At 39.9% G+C, this 23,797-nt stretch overlaps 1 protein-coding gene across 2 annotated transcripts in view; it reads left to right on the top strand.

Annotated features, from left to right (window-relative positions):
* The window catches only part of ZEB2 (zinc finger E-box binding homeobox 2), a 163,768-nt gene that overhangs the window by 136,999 nt on the left and 2,972 nt on the right, over positions 1–23,797 (top strand). Inside the window, exons 6-8 of one of the 2 annotated variants that reach the window (XM_033164342.1) lie at positions 548–656; positions 4,103–6,075; positions 9,916–10,096. In XM_033164342.1, the coding sequence (XP_033020233.1) occupies positions 548–656; positions 4,103–6,075; positions 9,916–10,096 (2,263 nt within the window). The remainder of the gene's footprint in view (positions 1–547; positions 657–4,102; positions 6,076–9,915; positions 10,097–23,797) is intronic. The other variant, XM_033164351.1, reaches the window with a different exon arrangement.

Genomic DNA, 23,797 nt, shown 5'->3' with positions numbered 1-23,797 from the left:
CACAATGCTAAAGGGTTCAGAGGCACTGCAAATTTATTTATTTATTTAAAAAAATATGCTGCAAGTTGAGAATTGACAATATGATCAGCTAAGAATATTAAAAGCCTCAATTTCTTTTAAAAATTAACAAATCCATTCCTTGCAGCACTGCATGCCTTAATATATTGTGCTGCTGATGAAAGACTTAAGAAATAATTCCAAAGCAAATGCTCGAAGTGAATTCAGATTTCCTTCAGGTTTACTGCCAACATTTTGATTTTTATGGCAGCACTGATGAGGCAAATAAATGTGCATGCAGATCTTTTAGGCTGACAGATAAATACAAAACTGCTTTAATTAATTTTTTTCTTAAAAGGAAACCTTTCTCTCTCTCTCTTTCTACACACACACACAGAAAGAGAGAGAGAGAGAGATACACATATAGATAGAGATATTTGTATATAAAATTCATGCTGGTAATACACACACACAGAGAGAGAAATTCATACCTCTAAATATACAGATATCTATTTGCATAAAATTCATGCTGGTGTCTTTACTCTCCCAGCACCAAATGCTGACCCAAGGAGCAGGCAATCGTAAGTTCAAGTGCACAGAGTGTGGCAAGGCCTTCAAATACAAGCACCATCTGAAGGAACACCTGCGAATCCACAGTGGTGAGTAACTGAGGTGCCAGGGTTCTCATTTGCATTTTGTTTAATTAGCCGAGTTTTTTGTGTTTTTTTTTTAAAAAGCGTAGTATCTTCACCATTTTGTTTAGAGCTGCCAAGATACTTCGTAAATGATTTCTGACTCATGCTCATTTTTCATGCTATTCAGAAACAAATAAGAAACCAGCACCACAAGTTTCCATAGAAGATTTTCCAAATAGCGGAATGTATTAACTGATTAATTAATTAAATTATAAATTGCTTCCTGGAGCTATTTCTACTCAGAGGAATTCTAGGAATTCCTAGCCACTTGGCTCTTAAATTTTCTTATTTGTGATGCACTTGCTTAAAAAACAAAAACAAAACAAAAACAAGGAACCTTAAAGATGAACAAGACCAACGCCCACACTCCAGCAGCAATAAACAAATTAAGCTCGCTTACTTGGAATGGCTGCCTCATTCGTATTATTTTATCACACTTGCATCTCATGCTTCCTCCAAGGAGTTCACAGCAACAGTTTAGCCTCCCAAGTACCCTGCATGATAAGTTGAGCTGAGAGATAGTGACATGGCATCACACTTGGTGAGCTTCATAGCTTCTTCATACACTGTACTTTTAAGTACCTGTAAAACATTCTGCAAAATCCAGTATCAGGTGAGCAGAATTAAGTTTGTGCAACAGAACTTCCTCTTCCTCTAAGTCCCCGTCTCCCCAGTTGTGTGAGTGGACATCTATACCATCACAGTTGGATGTCACAACAAGCAACAAACATTCAGGTATCTTTGCCAGAGATCTCAGATTGGTTGCAGCTTCCCCATAAAGATGCACTTAATGGCCAGCCTGAGTTTGTTGCCACGTAACATGTGAAGTGGCCTGTCTGACCTCGAAGTTGTGTTGTCCACATCCAAACTCAACACACTAGCCACTTTATATATCCATTTACAATATTTATACCCTGCTTTTCTGGCCTTCATTGGCTATCACATCAATTAAAAATATAATTTTGTGTGCATAATTCAATACCCTTCGTTGAAATAAATAGCCTTTGCTGAGTGCATTAAGTCATTCAGTTACATATGACAGCGAGAAAATAGGGCAACACTTTGCCTTATATTTGGAACTTGTCTCCTCCAACTAAAAGTCTTCACCCTTTGATGCAGACATTGTGAGTAAAGCTGTTAATGCTGGTCAAGTATTCAAAGACTTTGATTTATTCAAATAAATTCAAAAGGCAAATCAGAAACAAAGACAAATATACCGAAGACTTTAAAAAAGCAGTATTTTAAAGCTAAAAAAACAGTCTGAATAAGTTTCTGTAATAATACACTCTTCATAAGTTTTTTTAAAGTATATTCTGCTTATATATAATAATTCTAATGTTTAAGCTATCTAATCTGCAGGCATGTAAAATCTTGCAGTGAACTTTGTTTTTTGTTTAGTAGATCAGCATTTGCAAACCTTGGGTACAATCTCAAAGTTAAGCACTTTTAAACTCCATTGATTTGAGCTGAAGGGATTTAAGCTTATGTTTAATGCTCCAGCTGAAGTTTAATATGTTTAATGCTCAACTCAGCTGTAATAGCAAACCACAGTTCCCCACTATGATAACTAGCTGCGATGAACTTTGGGGTTATGTGCATCACCTCTTCTCTCCTCCTCTTTCACATTCACCCACTAAATCTGTTCTGTGGGTTCCCCCCGGCCCCTGGAGCAAATTTGGGGGTGGCAGGGGGCACATGTGGAAGAAGGAGAGGGGGAAGTCTTGTTCCATTTGAGAAGTTAATTAGATTAATGCAGGCCCAGGAATTGGGGGGGGGATTCAAGCATGAGAAAGAGAGTGAAAAAACTGCATTTATATTTTGTGTAGCCAATCCAGATCATGACTCAACGGTTTTAAATCACAGGAGAGGGGAGAATTCACATCCTTCAAAGACTAGTGGCTACTGAACTCAAGTATACTCATTCCAAAGTAGCAAGAAAAGGCGAAGAGACAGCAATGGGTTCATACACTCCCTCCTTCTACCCTTCATTTTTGAATTTTTCCTGTTCCCTGGTTCAATTGTAAACAATATTTTGTCATGTCACCTGAATGGGGAAAGTTCGCCAAACCTAAATCAGAAACTCAGTTCAAACCATGGTTTCCCATTCTGCTTTGGAGGCAAAGTATGGTTTGCACAAACCATAATCTGCCTCATTTGGACAATCATGGCTAACTGTGCTATGGACAGAGGGAGGGAAACAGAGCCTTATAGGAGTCAAGAGAGCAGAAGCAGGGGAAAAGGTAGCACATGAGCCCAAAATTCATTCACAGTTGCCAAAACCTGTGTTAAAATTCTCCGCCCCCACCTTGGGGGAAAACCTCAAAATATATGTACATGGATTCAGAAAGTGGTTGAAGCACTGCTTTAGGCTGGAAATGGGAGTAGAGGAGGAATAAAAAACATAAGAACAGCCCTGCTGGATCAGACCAATTGCCCACCTAGTCCAGGATCCTGTTCTCACAGTGACCAACCAGATACCTATGGGGAGCCTGAAGCAAGACCAGAGTGCTTCAATGCCCTTTCCAGAAAGACATGTCTCCTGTTCTCTGGCCATTATCCATATAGATCCTCTAGAAGTAAACCATTAAAAGCTAATAAGCAAGTATGAGTGAACTTCCATAATTTATTCTAAAGCTTAATTTCTTTTTAAAAAAAAGTTCTTTGGAAAATTCATCACCATTTTAGTGAGAATTTTTCTCAGTATACACATTTTTTTACAGTAATGCCCCCATAAACGAATGTATTTGTTATTTCCACCAATATATGCATTTTTACGCACTGTTTCCATATGCATTTTTGTACACATTGCTTTGCTGGAGAACTGCACTGCAAAATTCGGAGAAATGCAAATTTTGATGAGTTGCTGTGTTTCTGTTCAACATATTGTTTTGGATAGTGTATATTTGCATTAAATTTGCATTAAAATGTGAACTGGGTCATATTTATCCCCCATTTACTATAACAACCGATTCACACCAAATTATGCTACTGTTGTAACTGCATGTTGCCTGGGTCCTTATTAAAAGTCATGGCAAAATCCTTCTGCTATCTGAATTTAGATACAGTATTGCAAACAATGTGCATTACATATAAGTTTTCAGCTGTATTCCTTTACATAGTACAGTACAGTACACTCCCTGTTTCCCTTGTAAAGACATCTATAGCTTTCAACAAAATGTGAGCCATCAGTAAAAGCTAGGGAGCATCACAGAATGAGAAGGAATCTTGCATGCAGCTAATTGTAGATTGTCTAGTTTGAATTGTTTCCAGTCGCAAAAACCTAAACATAACTTGGAAGGAAGGAGAAAATGCAGCAAGTGGAAAGGAGTGAAATGTGCACATAGTAAATGGTCTAAAGAACTGGTCTATTTATGAGTTATTAAAAATTAATTTTTAAAAATTAATTGCAGGTGAAAAGCCCTATGAGTGTCCAAACTGCAAGAAGCGTTTCTCCCATTCTGGCTCGTATAGTTCACACATCAGCAGCAAGAAATGCATTGGCTTAATCTCTGTAAATGGTCGAATGAGAAACAATATCAAGACGGGTTCTTCTCCTAATTCTGTATCTTCTTCACCTACTAATTCAGCCATTACACAACTGAGAAACAAGCTGGAGAATGGAAAACCACCTAGTATGTCTGAGCAATCAGGCTTACTGAAAATCAAAACGGAACCACTAGATTTCAATGAATATAAAGTTCTGATGGCAACCCATGGGTTCACTGGTGCTAATCCTTTCATGAATGGCAGACTTGGTGCAACCAGCCCAATAGGAGTTCATACTTCCACGCAAAATCCAATGCAGCACTTAGGGGTAGGGATGGATGCATCTTTACTTGGATTCCCAGCAATAGGCAGCAATTTAAGTGAGGTGCAGAAAGTCCTACAGATTGTGGACAACACTGTTTCCAGGCAGAAAATGGACTGCAGCCCTGAAGAAATCTCCAAGCTGAAAGGTTACCACATGAAGGACCCATGTTCTCAACCTGAGGAACAAGGCGTTACTTCTCCTGGTATTCCACCTGTGGGTCTTCCAGTAGTCAGTCATAATGGTGCCACTAAAAGTATTATTGACTACACATTAGAAAAGGTCAATGAAGCCAAAGCTTGTCTCCAGAGTTTAACTACAGACTCGAGGAGGCAGCTCAATAACATTAAGAAAGAAAAGCTACGCACCCTAATAGATCTGGTAACTGAAGACAAAATGATAGACAACCATAATATACCTACTCCATTTTCATGCCAGTTCTGTAAAGAAAGCTTTCCTGGTCCCATTCCCCTTCATCAACATGAACGTTACCTGTGTAAGATGAACGAAGAAATCAAGGCAGTCCTCCAACCTCATGAAAACATGGCTCCTAGCAAACCAGGAGTGTTTGTCGATAAGCAAGCTCTCCTCCTGTCATCAGTACTTTCTGAGAAAGGAATGACTAGCCCCATCAATCCATACAAGGACCATATGTCTGTACTTAAAGCATATTTTGCTATGAATATGGAACCCACCTCTGATGAACTACTGAAAATTTCCATTGCCGTTGGCCTTCCTCAGGAATTTGTGAAGGAATGGTTTGAACAAAGAAAAGTCTACCAGTACTCAACTTCCAGGTCACCATCGCTGGAAAGGAACAGTGCCAAGGTGGTGCTGGCTGCCACCAACAACACTCCCACTAAAGACTCTTTGTCAGCCAGATCCCCTATAAAGCCTGTGGACTCTATAACATCACCGTCTATAGCTGAACTTCATAATAGCGTTACTAACTGTGATACCCCTCTCAGGCTAACGAAACCTACTCACTTTACCAATATTAAACCAGTTGATAAATTGGACCACTCCAGGAGCAATACTCCTTCTCCATTAAATCTTTCTTCTACATCTTCTAAAAACTCCCATAGTAGTTCTTACACTCCAAACAGTTTCTCCTCTGAGGAACTTCAGGCTGAGCCTTTGGACTTGTCATTACCAAAACAAATGAAGGAACCCAAAAGTATTATAGCCACAAAGAACAAAACAAAATCCAGTAGTGTAAACGTAGACCACAACAGTGTTTCTTCATCATCTGAAACCTCAGATGAGCCACTGAACTTGACTTTTATCAAGAAAGAATTTTCTAATTCAAATAGTTTGGATAAAAGCACTAATCCATTATTTGGTATGAGCCCTTTTAGTGCCAAACCTTTGTACACCACACTTCCGCCACAGAGCGCATTTCCCCCAGCCACTTTTATGCCACCAGTTCAGACCAGTATTCCTGGGCTTCGACCATACCCAGGATTAGATCAAATGAGCTTCCTACCACATATGGCCTATACTTATCCAACTGGAGCAGCTACGTTTGCTGACATGCAGCAAAGGCGAAAGTACCAGCGGAAGCAAGGTTTTCAGGTAAATATCTTGCTTATTTCAGAAGGTTACAGCTGTATACCATCATTCCCATGTACTGTTTCATGTTTTAAAACATCCTAAGGGTAAATCAGCTCAAACATTCCATTTGTTTTTTAAAAGGAGACGTGAGGAAATGAAACTATGTAAACATGGCCAAGGTGGACAAACTTGGAATGCTCAACTGCAGTTGAACATTTCATGCCCATTACCGTTACATTACCTGCCCATAAGAATATAAAATGAGTTTCAAGGGGTCAGCATCACCCATTCACCTCTAAGCGAACACGATCGGCTACAGTCCCCATACAGGGGGAAATGCTTTTGCTTTACCCTGTGAAAGGTTAAGGTTAGTACTCCTAAAGAAAAGGCTGTTGATACAATTCATATTCAAGACCATCCTAGTATAAGTACCGATGAGATACATGAAGCGCTGGGAGAGTCCCCCAGGCTGTGGCTTTGGCACTGGCACACTGTGGTTTAGGTAGTTTCCTTGCCACTGTAACCCTAAGAGATTCTCAGAAATCACATGGAAATGATAATGCAGCCATAAGCTGTTTATAATATGTTCCAACTAATCTTTGCAAAGCTATAAAAAGGATTATGAAGATCCCCAAGCCAGACTTGTTTTCATCTCACCTGTTCCATTTTCCTCACCGATCCATTCTTCCCCACATCCCATCCAATCCCATGGACTATTGTTGAGAAGACTCTAAAAATATAGTATCTATTGGTTTTTTGTCTTCATAAAAGGTTCTCTCAGTCCACTTTTGGGCTGATGTGGACATATGAAGCTGCCTTATACTAAGTCAAACCATTGGCCCACCGAGCCCATTACAGTTTACTCTAAATGTTGGTGACTTTCCAGGGTTTTAGGCAGAGGTTTTACCCATCATCTGCTACCAGATCCTTATTTTTAAAAACTGGAGTTGCCGGGGATTGAACTTCGAAGTTTCTGCATTAAAGGCATGTGCTCTGAGCTATGGCCCAATGTAGGTGAGTTCAAACTTTTAGGAACTCTCCCAACTGCAAAAAATAAAATATAATAAAAATTGACATCTGTCCACTTAAATATAGCAAAGGATTTTATCCACAGGAAACATGCATAGTGTGTAGGAATTGTGTATATATAATACATCTACAGTTTGTCAGACAGCGATTAACTTAGTTGATTTTTTAAAACATCTGTGGACATTCCCATATGACCTATTAGGTTCCATTAGTAATTTTACCAACTAGTAAATGTTTTATATTTTCAAATGTGAAAATCAGGTATGGTTTAATGTTACAGGCAGTAATCCCTCTCTGCACAATAGGAGCATAAATAGCACGGTACCTCCATAACAGCTGTTCCACTATTCCAATTTACAGTACATCTGCCCTCTTTGTAAACGTATTTAAGCCTATTTAATCTTCTCTAATATTAATTAGTAAAAACCTAGTCTAAGAAACTGAACTGTCTGATAGCAAATGGAAATGTACGTTATCATGCAAGTTTGCACTCTCTTTGGATCAAGACAAAATAAATATCAAGAAATTTAATAATTTACTGATCCACATTCATTACTGCTTAATGCTGAAGGCTGTTTTAACATAGATACAGCATTGATAAAAAGTGTTATTAATATTCCCCATTTCAAATTACAAAATTAAATATAAAAATATAGCTCAAGGCCTTTAGAGGGGAGACATACATTTCAGTGGATTGCATAATAATATTTTGTGCCTAAATATAAACTTCATTTTGAAACCTTTCTAACACTTATAGTCTGGTATCTTGAAAGAAAAGCTCTGTAATTATTGCTTGCACCTAGTGGTTTGTGACTGTGTGTGTGTTATTTTGGGGGTTTGTTTTTGTTTTACAACTTCCTATTATTATGAACACAATGCACTTTGGAATTTTAAGCATATCAACCAAGAAGTAAGTCCTATTGAACTCAGCAAGGCTTATTTCCAATAAACCATGTACAGAAGTGCACTGCAAGCTACAAATTCTGCAAAGACTACGACTCTAAAAACTACCATAATCTTGCTTTCTTTTCCTTGAGTAGTAGACACACATAATAGTTTCACATTGCTCTTGTTCTCAAGTGGCTTATGGTGTGAAGGGGTTTGGAGGAGGGAGCCTGTTGAAGAAATACAAGTTTCACCCCCACAGAGTATGTGGAGCCATTTGTTAATAAGTTATCTATATAGGATTTTACACAAAGATAAAGCTGCGTTTGCACATTTATTTTAGGTTTGCGACACACTATGACATTCTGTAACTTCCAGTTACTTGGCAGAATTATCCTAAAAGTTGAATAGATGTTAGAGCAGCTTCAGATACTGCTGTTTTAACCTCGAAATGTTTATACGTCAAAGTACTTAACCTCAGAATATTTATAAAGCAAAAGTTGCTTGTTATCTAGTCACCGAAACCTTCCTTTCAAATTCTGTGTACAACCTTGTCCATGTTGTTAGCCAGATTCCACATGATAAGCTGTAGGCCAGAGTGCACACACCCATAGCATGTTTTTTGTTTATTAAATGATATGGGGACGACAGGAAATACAAGTGCTGTTATCTTGCATCTCTGTATCATTCAAAACAGAATGTCCATATCCTCCACTCTCATTGTCCTCAGAAAACATGAATCCTTGAATTTGCTTGTGTATCTCTGAGAAGTGAAGGTGAGGGAATTATGAAATGAAAGAATGCGGCACTCGCACTTCCTGTGCCCTTCACCGTTATGTCCAAGAGTGCTTATGTGGTGCGATCTTATGCATGCCTGCTGAGGAATTAAGTCCCATTGAGTTCAATGAGACTTATTCCCAGGTAAGTATGTATAGGATTGCAGCCTTAATTTGGGGGTGATGGGTTTGGTCATGCAGGACAACTATGACCTCCTGGAACTGAAAGCTGGCACATATTTGGATATGACTTGAACAAATTAAGTAATGTGAGCAGGAGTTCCATCAAAACACACTGGCATCTGTGGTCCTGTGGAAAGTGGTTACATCATATTCTGATCACACCAGTGCTTTCCACAGGGATGAAATCACAAAGAACTATGTGGAGCTGACTGGTTGTTGTCATGTTCCCTGACTTGGTAATGGTATAAGTGGCCATTTGGCCATCTGTTCTCTTCCATTGCATAGATATAGCATTTCATAACAGCATTTCAGGAGCAGCCATCAGTACTACACACTATTAGTTCATGCCCTCCCTCAGCATAGGGAGAGACTGAGTGCATGATAGCCTGTAAAAGGGTTCAGTTTGCTTATGCAGTCACAATTTTGCCAGCTTCTGCCTTTTCTTTTCTTTTCTGTTATGCTTTGGGTTCCCATGCCAATTGAGACTGAAACTGTATTCTTAGTGATACAGGGCAGCAACTGCAAAAGCATCTGCCACAATGAAGACCTTGTAATGATTATTTATCCCCATGTTGTGACATCGCCATGTTGCGCACTTCCCCAAGCCCATCAGCCAGGGATGTGCAGAGACAGCAGAAAGCAAACAACATTAAGACACCACAGATGTTATAGGAGATATTGAGAGAATATGCTTTTGTGGCAGCCCCGTGTCATCAGATGATTTTTCAGACTCCACGTGGCATCCTAAACATACTCTCTCGGGTGCAGCTCTGGACATACGTGTTTTGCACTACTCACGTAAGACTCAATGGGATAAAAAGTTGAGTGTGAGCCAATGAGGCTGCTTATTGTAACTCAGGGTGCTTACCTGGTTACGGATGAAACTAAATATAGTAACTAACATACTATAGGAACGCAGGATATTGTATAACATCACAGAACAAGGGAAGGAAACATGTTTTACATAAACCATTTGGTTGCATCACAGGGAGAATTGCTTGATGGAACTCCGGATTACATGTCAGGTCTTGATGACATGACAGACTCCGACTCCTGCCTGTCCCGAAAGAAGATCAAGAAGACAGAAAGTGGCATGTACGCATGTGACTTATGTGACAAGACATTCCAGAAAAGCAGTTCCCTTCTGCGACACAAATATGAGCACACAGGTACGAATGGCTACGGCGTGTAGAGACAAGCTTTCTTGCATGTGGTACCTTTCATAATATTTAATGAGCACACTTGTGCAACATAAGATGCAACATATGCTTAAGGCATTCAACAAGGAAGAAATTGTGTGCTTTGTTTAGTTCAGTATGACCCCCCCCTTCACATGTTAAATTTGTACTCTTTTGTTTGTACAATTCCCATCATCCCTGACCACTGGTCCTGCTAGCAAAGGTTGATGGGAGTTGTAGTCCAAAAACAGCTGGAGACCAAGTTTGGGAAACCCTGTGTTAGACAGTCTGCCCATAAGCATCTATGTAAGGGGGTGGGGGACTAACAATAGCTAAATCTCTTGCACCTGTGATTAATCACCTACATTGCTATTTAAAGGCCTGATCAAAATATATTAAAGCTTACCCTTTGGCCTGCCTCTCTAAATATGTATATATGAGAATTAATACACATGAAAGTGCTAGTCCAGTTGAACCAAGAGGGAACCTGAGTTTGTACAGTTCTTTGCGTATATACATACTGATGATCTGTACAGTGAAGTGGAGCATCGTCACCGAATTTTTGGTCTGGAAATGCCTGACGCTTATCTACACCTTCCTTGCACGCTTAACAAGTTATCCCTTTATCAGTCAGATGGTAGTGTACTGTAAGAGTGGTTGCTTGTTTTCTACAGTTCCTCTTCAGGTCTGTTCCTCGTAGTATGGCTGCAGTTAAGGAGGGTTCCCTGAAACTGCCTTAACAGAGTAGTTGCTGCACAAAACCAGTTTCAAATGGCATCTATGTGATGGCTATATTGCGAGAAGCAGACCTTAAAACCTGCATTTAGTATAGAGTGCTCTTCTCATTGTAAAACGTGAGGAGGGCATTATTAACCTCTTAGAATAAAAAGGTTATCTGCCTTCAAAATTATGCCCAGGTGGTGGAGTCTTCCAAAGGGCCCACAGGGCATTCACATCTTGCAACAAACACTGGAGGGAAGCTTAGGCTTGATCCTCTTCTTTGAAAGCTACAATCCTTAAAGAGTCAACACTCTGATGCGCAGGTGGGCATCTTTTTGCCTTTAGGCCTCTCTCCTGGTGCACTGCCTTGGACTGGCAAGGTAGATGGAAAGGCACTCACTTACTGAGCTGAAGGGAAGAACCCCTGAAGATCAAAGCTCTGACTCTGTGGAGTCTGGTGATGTGGGAACTGGTCCAGGGGACCTCTGCCTGTAAGCAGAAAGACAAGAATTTAAGGGTCCTGTGCTTTTTATATAAAAGAAGAAGAAACAGTTCAGTGAGCCCCATGTTACCTTACAGAGTACCAAAATTAAAAGCTATTTTATATTAGACATGGAGAATTATCCATCGATTAGTAGTTTAGGGTAAAAAAAGTATCTGAAAAAGACTGAAACTTGAATCTCCTTTTAGGAAAATCAGATCTAGTCAAACTCTAGCTCATTTTCTATATAGGTAATTTAACACAAATACTGTTGCCTTCCCTTTTTAAGTATTTGTTGTCTCCTCTACCAATACACATGTTTAGCTCACACACACATGTCATAGCTGTCAACTTTCCCCTCTTTTTTTAAAAAAGGGAAATTCCCTTATTCCGAATAGGATTCCTCGCAAGAAAAGGGAAAAGTTGGCAGCTATGACACATGTGCATGAACCCAAACAGTAAGATGGTTCCTAACAATAATTCATCTCTTAAATGTTTTCCTAGTCTTGGATCTGTGACAAAGATAGTGGGAATGGGAATCATTCACCTCTATTTAAGAAGCAGAATGAATAGTAAATTTCAATAGATCTTCTTTTATGCCTTCCAGCATGCTCTTTGCTTTTTATGCATTTATAAATCACATTCATTACAAAATCTGGAAAAATTTGCTTTCACTTTAAATTTATAAACAAAGTTTAAGTGTGTGTGTGTGTGTGTAATATATATAGACACACACACACATACATATACATATGTGTGTGTGTGTATATACATTTTTCAAATCCTTTAAAAAACTCTTCCCCTAAATAGTCCTTCACTTTGTAATAGTGAATACACCCCAGAATACAGGGCAGCCTGATTCATGAGTGGCAGGTGCTTCTGGCCTTTCCTGCATCACTTACCCAATGGATTAAATCCTCCATCCCTAATTGCCATGCACACTTTTACCAACAGAGGCAAGTGTGTATGACAAACGGCTGATTAGCAGTCAGTCACCAAACAGGACAGAATCATGAAAAGGGCATCTAATTTGTCACAGTCTAGTCACCTGTGTTCTGAACTGACAGTGTCCTAACACTTGGGGTGTGTTGTGGGGAATGAGGCAAAGAGTGGCTCTACCCTTGTATTTTGTTTCTTTGTTTGTTTATATGTAACAACAACACTGAGACCCCCGGGTATAGGGCAGTATATAAATTCAATAAATAATAATAAAAAAATTGCCTGCCAACATGGAAAGCATGTATGAGGGACATGCACTGTAACACTAGTCAACTGATGGAGAATAATGATTGCCACATAAACTGTGGAGTTGGCCTAACTGTACCCGTGATTTACGGTATCTTTCAATATTGTCTGTGGTAATCTAGTTCAAAATCCTAACTAAGCCTAAACAAGAATAATGAAGAAATATCCAAAACATCTTGCATTAAAACAACACTGTTTACTCCCGTTTGATTGATGTGTCTTTTGAAAGACACAAATTCTTTCACTTGAGTCTTTTGAAACTGAGGGATAAAAGGTGTTCCACAACATTAGTACTCTTTCCTTGCCTCTTTAAGCTAAATTCCTATGCAGAAAATAAAAAGGAAGTTAAAATACTCATGGGATTAGGGGTGCGGGGAAATAAAGTAGCATTTTGGACCACCAGCTTGTTTGGTTCATTGGTGTGCATATTCCTTATGTTGCATTATTCAGACGCAATTGTTTGTTTGGGTGAAGGGGGGGGGGGAAAGCTTTGCAGGCTTTACATCCCTGCACCTTTCCTCTCCTGAATGATTTTATTGCAGCCATCTGCAAATATTATGGTTTGCTACACTACTACCGTAAACCTCTTATGTTAGAGCTGGCCTTCTCATATATTGGGATCTGGGCATATGGTTGAATCCCATAAAGTTGGTGGTCCATAAGCTCCACAGTCATAGTCTGACAATTGAAAGGCTGGAAATTTGACAAGCCAGGCACCTTGATTTGCAAAAAAAAAAGCAGATAATATGCTTTGATTTTAAACAAGCAAGGAAGACTTTATGTGCAATGCTGTATGTAATACTCCTTTCCTCCTGACCATTATCTATTTTATATCTCTCCTTTCTGTGAGATTCTGACTCATGTTTTAGCACAAATAAAAAGTGTTTGAAGAGAAGAATCACTCCCACAATAGAACTGCCTAGTCCTGGAGTTAGGAGATTTGGATTTAAGTTTCCTTCATCTCTGACACATGTTTGTTTTGTGAGCTTCAGCAAAATCAGTCTTCATATAGCAGGAAACATCAGGATATAGTTTTATCCTAACTTTAGTCAGAGCAGTAAAAGGCCATTTAATCAGACTACGAATGCAATCCTATGCATGTCTACTCAGTTCAACTGAATTAAATTAAATGGGACCTACCCTTAGGCAAGTGTTTATAGTATTGTGACCTTAATCTAATTTGGTGGTACAGCAGCACAGTAGTGGTAAGTTAAGGGGGAACACTTGCAAACTAACACAAGCCTGCCCTTCTTATTCCCCTACCTGTCTTGCATATTTACGCAGCTAAAGTTTACTTCAAGAAAATGTAAAGGCCATTCGCCTTTTTCTTTTCCTTCTTTTCCTTCTTCTTTGGCCTCTTTTGTAAATGTTAAGTGAATTGCAAATTAAACTGATAAAGTTATGGAAAAAGCCAGAGCGATGGAATGGCTGTCTCGTCTATTAATATATATGAGAAATTTCACTCTGTGTTCGGGGCAAGACTCTCTGAACTGCAATTAACCTTTGCTTTCAGTGCCTGAATCATTATCCCTTCCTCATCTTTTTGGGGACAGTTAGTGCTTATCCTGTCTTTTTAGAGTAGCACAAATAATGGGCATAGATTTATAAGCCAAAGTGTTGATCTGTCTGAAGATGCAGTCCACACTTTTCTTCTTCTTTGTAGGTCAGCTGTTCTGGAATGGTCTGATGCTGTCGCCTTATAATCAGTTATATCATATTCAGCTTTCACACAGTGCAGTGAAGCTAATACTTATGCAGTGGCCCAGTTGACTAGCTCATGCCATACACTTCTATTTACCTGTGCTCTTCATATTCCCCTATGGTTTTAAAGTGATTTATCTCTCCTTGGTCCTTGACTACACTGAGGTCTCAAGCCCACTTTTTTGGCACAAGTTTTGTGACTTGGATCACACTACTTTAGTAAAGTGAAGCCATGTTGTTGCTGCTGCTTCTGTTCTTGTCATTCTTAAAAGGAGTTTGGAATTCACATGACAGATATACTATAACAGAAAATATAAGCCCTGTGTACTGTATCCAACTATCTGAGATGTTTCCTGCAAAGCAGCCCATCCTGTCATAGTCTTATGCCAGTAGCATGTGGCCAAATGAGCTAGGAAAAAGTATTGAAAGGCCAGCAGCATATCAAAGTCCTTATGCTACCTGTTGGATGAGCACCACTGGGGAAAATGAAACAGAAGTTAGGTTTGGTAGTTAATTCTGATTTCTGTCAGGGCAAGAGATTTTAATTCTCAAAGAGTCCCCTTTGATAAGGGCCATTGGTACTGGGACATTGGTAGTGACCAGGAGACTGCTTAAGTCTCCTACTGCCTATCACTGAATAGTAACCCTATAGGCATAGCTGTCAACTTTCCCCCTTTTTAAAGGGAAATTCCCTTATTCCGAATAGGATTCCTCGCAAGAAAAGGGAAAAGTTGACAGCTATGCCTATAGGGGCCAAACAGAAGTGCTTAGACGTAAAAACACTGTCTTTCAAATAATTCTTTGAATGTTACTAGAGTAAAATATTTTTTATTAGCTCTGCTGCCCAGATTAGTAATGTGTTGAATGCCAGCAACCTAAAACTGGAAATTTAAGCAACCAGCAGCTTACAATGACTTCCCTGTTTGATCTCCTGAATTGATTCCTTGTTGCCATATGAGAACGTGGAGTGACTAAACCATATAGCGTGAACCAATGTGGCAATGTGGATATGATATTGGGTTTGGACCATAGGATTTGGTGATGGATCTGGGTTCCAATCTCTGCTTTGCCATAAAGCTCACTGGGTGCCTTGGGCCAGTCCATTATTATTATTATTATTATTATTATTATTATTATTATTATTATTTTAGCCTAGCTTAACTCACAGAGTTGATATACGAACAATCTGCTTAGAAAGATGGCGAGAGAAAGGGTTTGGGGGGAAAGTTCATATAGCAATCTTGGTTCTCCGACTGCTACAAACTTTCTCCCATACCCTTTCTCCCACCATCTTTCTAAACAGTTGTACTTATATCAACTCTGGGAGCTTCCAGGCAGCTGTGCTCAGAAGACGGTTAAGGAAGGGGTTGAGAAAGAGGAGGAAGCATGGTGAAAGCAAGTTGGTGGCATGGAGTGCCCATTCACTCTCCACTTTAAAAAACCCAGTGGTGACAAAAGGTTCCTATGTGTGGAGTTCCCAACACCCAATGGATGTTTCATTTTTAGTTTTTCACAGCAAATTCCTTTGGCACACATTCACACCCACACCCCACAGTAAAGATATGCAGGAATTTTTGCATATTGGACAAATTAATATTTTCATAGGCATGCCTAGGAGTCCTGTGGCCTTGTTACCTTGGTTAATGATATGCTCAATTTCATCATTCACATGAAACGATGAGAGCTTTCATGGTTGTGTCCTCCCTTTAATTCTTCTTTTCTTTCCAACTGCTTCTTTTTATATAATTTTTGTAGCTTTTATGCTGAGGCAAGCACTACTTTTGTTTCCAGATTGATTCTGTAAACTAAATATTGTTCTCGAGCTTTAGCAGCAAATCAGCCCTCTTTTGCTGCTATTCTGAATTCCTAGCTCGCATGTTTTCCTTATTTAGAGCTTGATTCATAAAAAAATTACATGCTGTCTACAGATAATTTTCTATCACTCGACTCAGATACGAGGATTACTTTTTATACTTAAATAATATGCAGTTTCTTGGAGTAAATTCAAAGCTCATGAAATTTGCACTAGAAATGGAAGTCTTTCTTCTTTGTAACAACAGAGCAAGTGTGGTATTTGCAATTACGCCAAATTGCATTTATAACGCACCTTTGACCGCCTCACTACACTCTGCCCATTAATCCAGCTCCACCGGGACTACTTCTAACATCCAAACCCCTAAGTGGCTTCAATCAGCTGCCTTTAAAAAATCAAACCACTGCCAGATGATTCCTTATGTACCTTCCAAGTCTGGAATTTCTCTGGAAACCCACTCCTCAATCCCCAAACCTATTTACTGTTATATCACTGGAATAACAAAATTTATCGCTTTTCAGAACACATGGTTTGCCCATATCTAAGCCCAAAAAGCCTGTATCTTTGGGCTGTTATATGTGTTTTATATATACATAGCAATGAAATTGTAATCCTGTGGGTGTGTGGGTATGTATAAAATGATTAGATATAATTATTTTTCATTGCAAATCCTAAGAGAGTCAGGATGTGGGATAAAAGCACAGTGCAAATACACACACACACAAAATATTTGTGTAAGATATCTTTAAACATATAATAATAATAATTAATTGTATTTATATATCACCCCCATTGGTGCTTTCCCAATCGTAATACAACAATGAAACAACCTTTACTCTATCAAATAATGAGTTTTAGCAAGGGGATAAGGAAGGAGAATGGAAAGATTTGTTAACAGAATCAATACCAGGCCTCCTGATGAAAACATCAGGACAATTTAAAGCTTTGCTCTGTTGTAGACCATGTGACGTTGCTGTATACTTGTAGTGAAGAACCATGTATGTATTTTAATCATCGTTTAAGTTGTCTTACATAACTCATAAATAATTTCACATGTTAATCTCACCCAGGGTCATTTCAAAGGCATCTCTCCATCAATGAGACGGAATTGTCAAATCAGCCAATGAGATCAGGGCTGGATTCTATTCAGTGGCCTAAAAAGGGGGAGGGGGGGAGATGCAAGGAGATAGAAGCACAGAATCACTTCATAAGGTTGGGACAAATTTAGGGGCTAAACAGCAAATTGAACCCAAAACTGAGCGTGCATTTTTTGTTATTAAAGAATACATGTTGGTTTGAAATATAAGAGAGAAAAAACAAATAAACAACAAATAACAGAGCAATCTGAAGAGGGGCCAGACAGGCACAGAGCACCTATATCCTCTGCTCAGTCCGCAGCCTTGCCACCTCCTGCTAGCCAGATCAGTAGGTGGAGGGTGATTTATTTATTTTTTATTTTTTGTTTCACCAGCTCTAGACTGGCACAGCCCAGGAGCCCACATTGGGCATGTCTCCTGCAAATGGATTAAATTGGGCTCCAGCAGATTCCTGTCCAGCCCCAGAACACACTGTCGGGCCCTGCACTGGCTATGGCTGGCAGAAGCTTCTTGGCCGCCTGCAGTCCTGGCGGGCACAGTGGGGGTCTCTGTGGCAAAGCCCTTTCCCCTCCACCTAGCAGTGAGCCCAGTGCAGGGACACCTCCAGCTAATCCGAATTCTCTCCAGCAGCACTGATCTGGGGGTTAGGACTGGGCTCTAAATCTCTTTGTGGCTTGTTCACGAAGAAAAGTAATGGCACCAGGCACTAAACTTTTGAAGAACCCATCTATCTACCTTCATAGGGGGTTCAATCTAGACAGATTTTTTTTAAAAAAACAACACCACTGAAATAGTATCACAATCTATAGCTTTATTGATGTATGTTTAAGTCGTTTCAGGTCTTTCAAGACCACATAACACTGGTCTTGAAAGACCTACATTGGCTCCCAGTATGTTTACGAGCACAATTCAAAGTGTTGGTGCCGACCTTTAAAGCTCTAAACGGCCTTGGTCCAATATACCTGAAGGAGCGTTTCCACCCCCATCAATCTACCTGGACACTGAGGTCCAGTGCCGAGGGCCTTCTGGCGGTTCCCTCACTGCGAGAAGCCAAGTTACAGGGAACCAGGCAGAGGGCCTTCTAGGTAGTGGCACTCACCCTGTGGAATGCCCTCCCACCAGATGTCAAAGAGAACAACAACTACCAGACTTTTAGAAGACATCTGAAGGCAGCCCTGTTTAGGGAAGCTTTTAATGTTTGATTGATTATTGTATTTTAATATTTTTTTTTGGAAGCTGCCCAGAGTGGCTGGGGAAGCCCAGCCCAGGGGCATAGCAAGGTAAATTGGTACCCGCGGGCAGGGTATAAATAAATTATTATTATTATTATTATTATTATTATTATTATTATTATTATTATTATTAAGAAAAATACCATGCTCTGTTTTATCTGTTTTCAAGTAAAGGCTGGATAGGTATGTCAAGGGAGTACAAGAAGCTGTATTTCAGGTCCAGGAGAGAATGACATGGATGACCTTTGCAATGCCAACTTTCTGTGGCTATTATCACATCATTGACCTGATCAAACTATGCCTGAATAATTGTCTTGAGAGCAAAGGAACCCCACACTTTCTGAGATATTGTTCAGTTCTTGTCTGATTCCCTTTCTGTTATGAACACGGTTGCCATTGGAGGCATTCTTTATTCTTTGCCTTGTCAGATCTTGTTCTCTAGCATCTAGTCATCTGGCATTTTCCACCATATGCTTGCAAAGTAATTAGGAGTGTTTTCCTATAGTTTATTATAGTATTAGGGTTGGGGGGTGGTATCCAATGGTGTCCCTTTGCTTGTGGAAGGATTTCTAAACCTGTGGAGTTGGGTTTTTTGTAAGAAGAAGGGGAAGAAGGTGGCTGTTAACTAATCCCCCCATCTGCTCAAGAATGTTGGGGGACCACAGCAGCACTGAAGGTGGCACAGGGGGTGGGGGCTGCAGGATAAAGGGAGGAATTTATGAAAACCGTCTTCCTTCTCCTTTCTGTTAACAGAAGCCTCAGTGGAGGGAAAAAAGTCTCATGAGCAGAGGAGCCCAACCCCTTGAATAGATCCCCTTATTTTCCTCTAAAATGTGACATGGTTCTCTCCCCCCCCTTTTCTCTTTCATCTGAAGGAGTCCACCTGAGGTCAGTTAACATGACTGATTTTCCTGCTCATGTTATGACTTTTATGTGGATAAAAGTCACTGTTCTTATCACATGCCCAGGGATTCTCAGCTGCCTTTTCAACAAAACTGAGATAATCGTGCATTGTGCTTTCCCAGAGGATGAGTGCAGCTGGCATAAAGTTCACATGGAATAGAGATTTGGGACTATCTGCTTCATGTGAGCTCCCTGATCGTGTGATAGTAGTGCCATACCTTTAACAAAGTTTATGAGAAGCAGCTGAAATAACATTAGAGTTCTTCTTCAGCCTAGCTGTTTAGCAAATCAAAAACAGGGAGAGGGAATCAAACTAGTTACCTGCAACTTTGATCTGAGTTCATCAGTGGCTTTCAAAGCTAACAGTGGCTTTCAGTGCTAACTGCATTGCCAAGTAACAGATTCTGACTGAAACATTTGAGGTGAATTGGGACACTTGCCATTTGAAAGTAGACCATAGTGCAAGGAATCAAGTTTTGATTTAATTCAATTTAAAGTTAATCTTAACCCTGTGTTTCAGTCACAATACCCACCCTGCCCAAGGTGGCTAACAACATAAAAAAGGAAACAAAAATGTTTTAAAAGTCTATGTTTTAAGTGGCTCAGATTTGGTCCAAATTGCAGTTTACATATATTTAAACAAATTTTATTTTTTTAAACAAACAAAGACGAACATTGAATATTTGTTGTTGTTGTTCTTTAGTCGTTTAGTCGTGTCCGACTCTTCGTGACCCCATGGACCAGAGCACGCCATTGCCTCCCGCAGTTTGGTCAGACTCATGTTGGTAGCTTCGAGAACACTGTCCAACCATCTCGTCCTCTGTCGTCCCCTTCTCCTTGTGCCCTCCATCTTTCCCAACATCAGGGTCTTTTCCAGGGAGTCTTCTCTTCTTATGAGGTGGCCAAAGTATTGGAGCCTCAGCTTCAGGATCTGTCCTTCCAGTGAGCACTCAGGGCTGATTTCCTTAAGAATGTAGCTTTAAAAAACAAAACAAAAACCCATTGCATTACATTGACAGCAGCAGGAGCACAGTATCTGTTTGCTCTTCCCCAAAAGGACCTCATATGCAGCTAGGGTTCTGCAACTCAATAATAAAACTACATAATGACTGGGGGCATGTGTTCTAAGGCAAATTCAAACTGTACCTCAGCCCCAAACACGTCAGCTGGCTGCTGACAAGTAATTACTGTAAATCTCAGTTCTCAATCCCACATCTGCAGCGTGGGGGTCATAAGTGCCAACCTTACAGGGGCGTTGTAATTCTTGTGAATACCTGTGTTTGGAATGCTTATCGTTACCAAAATACTGGAGAAAGAGTATATTCCAGGGATATGATAGCATTCCAACTCCTTCATGTATACTTGCACACTGATTCTCCCTCTTGCACATAAGTATGTCCTGGAGCACTGAGCGATCCTGGTAACTGCCATGCACATTTGCAAAACACCACAGCTAAATTATGCAAGCAGTGCCACATTCTTTGTTTCCTACTCAAATGACTTTGTCCACCTATGGCTCAGAAGTGGGCACTTTTGAGTTTGGCCAGCTATTGAAGTGCAACTTTAAGACCAGTTTTTTAATACAAAGGGAAAAAAGCCATTTGGATGTAGACTTTGCCCTGCAGTTTACAATACAGCTTGTGTTTTCCTTCTCATGATCTCCCTTCTCCTAGTTCTATGCTGTGCTATCTATTCTCATTATTAATCTCAGCTCATAGCAGTTGTGGGGAAAAGCCAGTGCTTGAGCTGGCTTGCTGCAGTGGGTGAGCCAGGCATGTGAAACAGCCAGCACAGACTGGATTTAGCCCAGACTTGGGTTTTGGCCTTCCACCACGAGTCCACGTTTAGGGGTGGTTTGTGTTGGAATGCCAAAGCCTGCACATTCCAACTTCATGCCAGGGGATGTCGTGACCACCTTGGCATGAATTTATGCTGCTGGAAACAGCATAGGCTGGGTTTTTTCTAGGCCTACCGGTAGTTTGAACCACCCTTGTCTGCATAGGAGAGCATGCACAGGTAGACCCCCAATGTGTGCAGGCTGAAGTGATGCGATCTATGTACCAAAAACCATAATATATTTAGGTTGTGTAGTTTGTGTTAAGGCATAAGGCACGGCGGCCCCTGTGACTACATAATGCCCAGTGTGTAAACATCAGGAATGCTGAAGAAGCAGAACTATTATTTTAGTTAATTACCTGCTCTTCACCCTAAAGTGTGAAGGCAGGTTACAACCATTTAAAGCACAACACTCAAAGCAGTTATAAAAACCAGCAATTGCAAAAAAAGCAATCACAAAACAGATAATATAAAGGTAAAGAGGTGTGGTTTTTTTTTAAGGCATCACCTAGTGTAATTTTAGTTTGGCTTTGTGCATTTCTGTTCCACCTTTCTTCTCTTATGGACCCCAAGGTAGTTCCCAGGTGCTTGCCCATCCAGAAAATAACCAGACCCAGACCTGCTTAGCTTCAACAGAGTGGTCACCCTGTGTGTCTTCACGCCATACCCCGGAGCCATTCCCTAGAATCAGTTGGCTGGTGTTCATGACATCACCAGTGACAATTGACACGCTCGCCTGCATACGCTGGTGCAGTTATGAAACTTATATTTTAAATATTCTTATGGGGCTATGCCATCTTCAGTGTGTGTGTGTGTTTTTTAAAAAAAATTGTCTTCAAAGATGGTGTACTTAGAAATCCCTGTTTGTGTAAAAGATGCTGCTTTCCTTTGCCTGGTTTGCTATTATTGCGTCATACATTACGTCATAAATTTCTAAGTTTTGCCCAGTCCTATCAGGCTGACAAGCTTTTTTTGGAGGGGGGGGGTCAGCTCTATTTTGGAATGAAGCTTTTAAGTATGGCAGTTATGGAAGGTGTTGAAGACATTCCAGAGCTATTTGTGGCCTCGAATCAACCAGATGTGTTTAGGCTTGGTACGGGTGTCAAGTTTCAGACACTGGATTTGAAACTGCTTGAAATACCAGTGGAAATAATGGTGTCATGCAGCTGAAGGGAACTTCAACATTCAGTGAATGGCTGACAACTCGCAGAGAACTTCCCCCAAAATTACCAGTGAGGAACAATTCTGCTTATGTAGCAAATCTCAGTAGCAGCTGATAGGGAACTAAATCTTTCTCTCACTAAAGTTTAATGGGAATTTTTCCTGACTAAGGGCTTTGAGTTCGTAGAAATGTAGTTCTTTCGGTCCTCACAATTAGTTTCTGTGCATGTGGTCAGTGAGGCAGTGATTCCTCTACTATGTAATTCAGCAGCAACACTCCCCTTCACATTGTCTCATGTCTTTATTAATATTTGTAATACCTTTGATTATTGAGTTCATCCATTTTGAGCAGTTCAAACAGAAAGCTCCAAAGAACTGACTATTTCATTTCTGACACATTTGAGACCCTGGAGCCTCTTGGGGCTGGAAGGCATTTCAAGGATAATCTAATCTAGTATCTCTCAGAATTTACCATAGTTAAACCAGTATATAAAAGGCTTTGTGCTTGCCAAAGTGTTTCAGAAAACTATTCATAATTATCAAAAAGCTCGGAGTGAAACATTTTCCAAGGAGAGCTCAACCATGGAAGTGTCATTAGTTCACTTAGTGTGGGTTTCTTCAAGGGTTACCCACCCAGGTTCTTAATGACATGGGGGTAGTACCCCTGGTATTTAGTGGTACCAATTCAGATGGTTTTGGATGACTTGTGTGGTGGAGGAAAGGATAGAAGCTTGTGTAAAAAAGAAGGTAATTCACTGTTCCTATATTAGGATTTCCAGCCATGCTTACTTAAATGCTCAACTTAGATTAGCTTCCCCCACCCAAACCAATAATATTGACTGATAATTGATTGATAAATAAACTATAATATTAAAACAAAATAATATTGACAGGCTGATTGATTGATAAAATTCTTGATGTAGACAGTAACTACAATTATTCACAATGTTAAATTAATGTAGGTGTAGTTTTCCTATGTTTTCAGGGTATTATGGAAAACAAGGGCTTTCAAGAGTTTGACTGAGGCTTAACATTCAGAAATTCCTGAAAGCTGATATTGTTAAAGCCGAATAATTTTCTTGATATGAGGCATGGAGAAACCCCTAAAATCACGAGCTACATGATGAAACAGAACTGGAGAAAGTGACTCATTAAATAACCGTAACCTTGTTTATAGTCAGATGCCCTTAATTCAATAAAGGACAAAAAAGAAGAAGCACAAAACGTAAGTGAGAGAGTCTGTAGAATTGTAAATAAATAGGATATTTATCAAACTTTATTCCAGGCATCAGCTGCTCTTCGACATGGCCAGTTTTCTACTGATACTCCATGTTACTTTTTCTTTATTGTCCTCAGGTTGAAAAAAGCAATATACAGAATATATCAGAAAGTGAAAGCTATTAAAAATAGAGCTCTTGATTATTTGGGGGCTTTTCATGCAAGCAATTTTTTCCACCATTAATGCACAATATTTACACTGCTACTGCAGGAAATATAGAACTC

This window comes from Lacerta agilis, chromosome 1 (assembly GCF_009819535.1).
Source record: "Lacerta agilis isolate rLacAgi1 chromosome 1, rLacAgi1.pri, whole genome shotgun sequence".
NCBI classification, from domain to species: domain Eukaryota; kingdom Metazoa; phylum Chordata; class Lepidosauria; order Squamata; family Lacertidae; genus Lacerta; species Lacerta agilis.
Note: the sequence above shows the minus strand (reverse complement) of the source record. Positions and strands in the feature narration are given on the sequence as shown.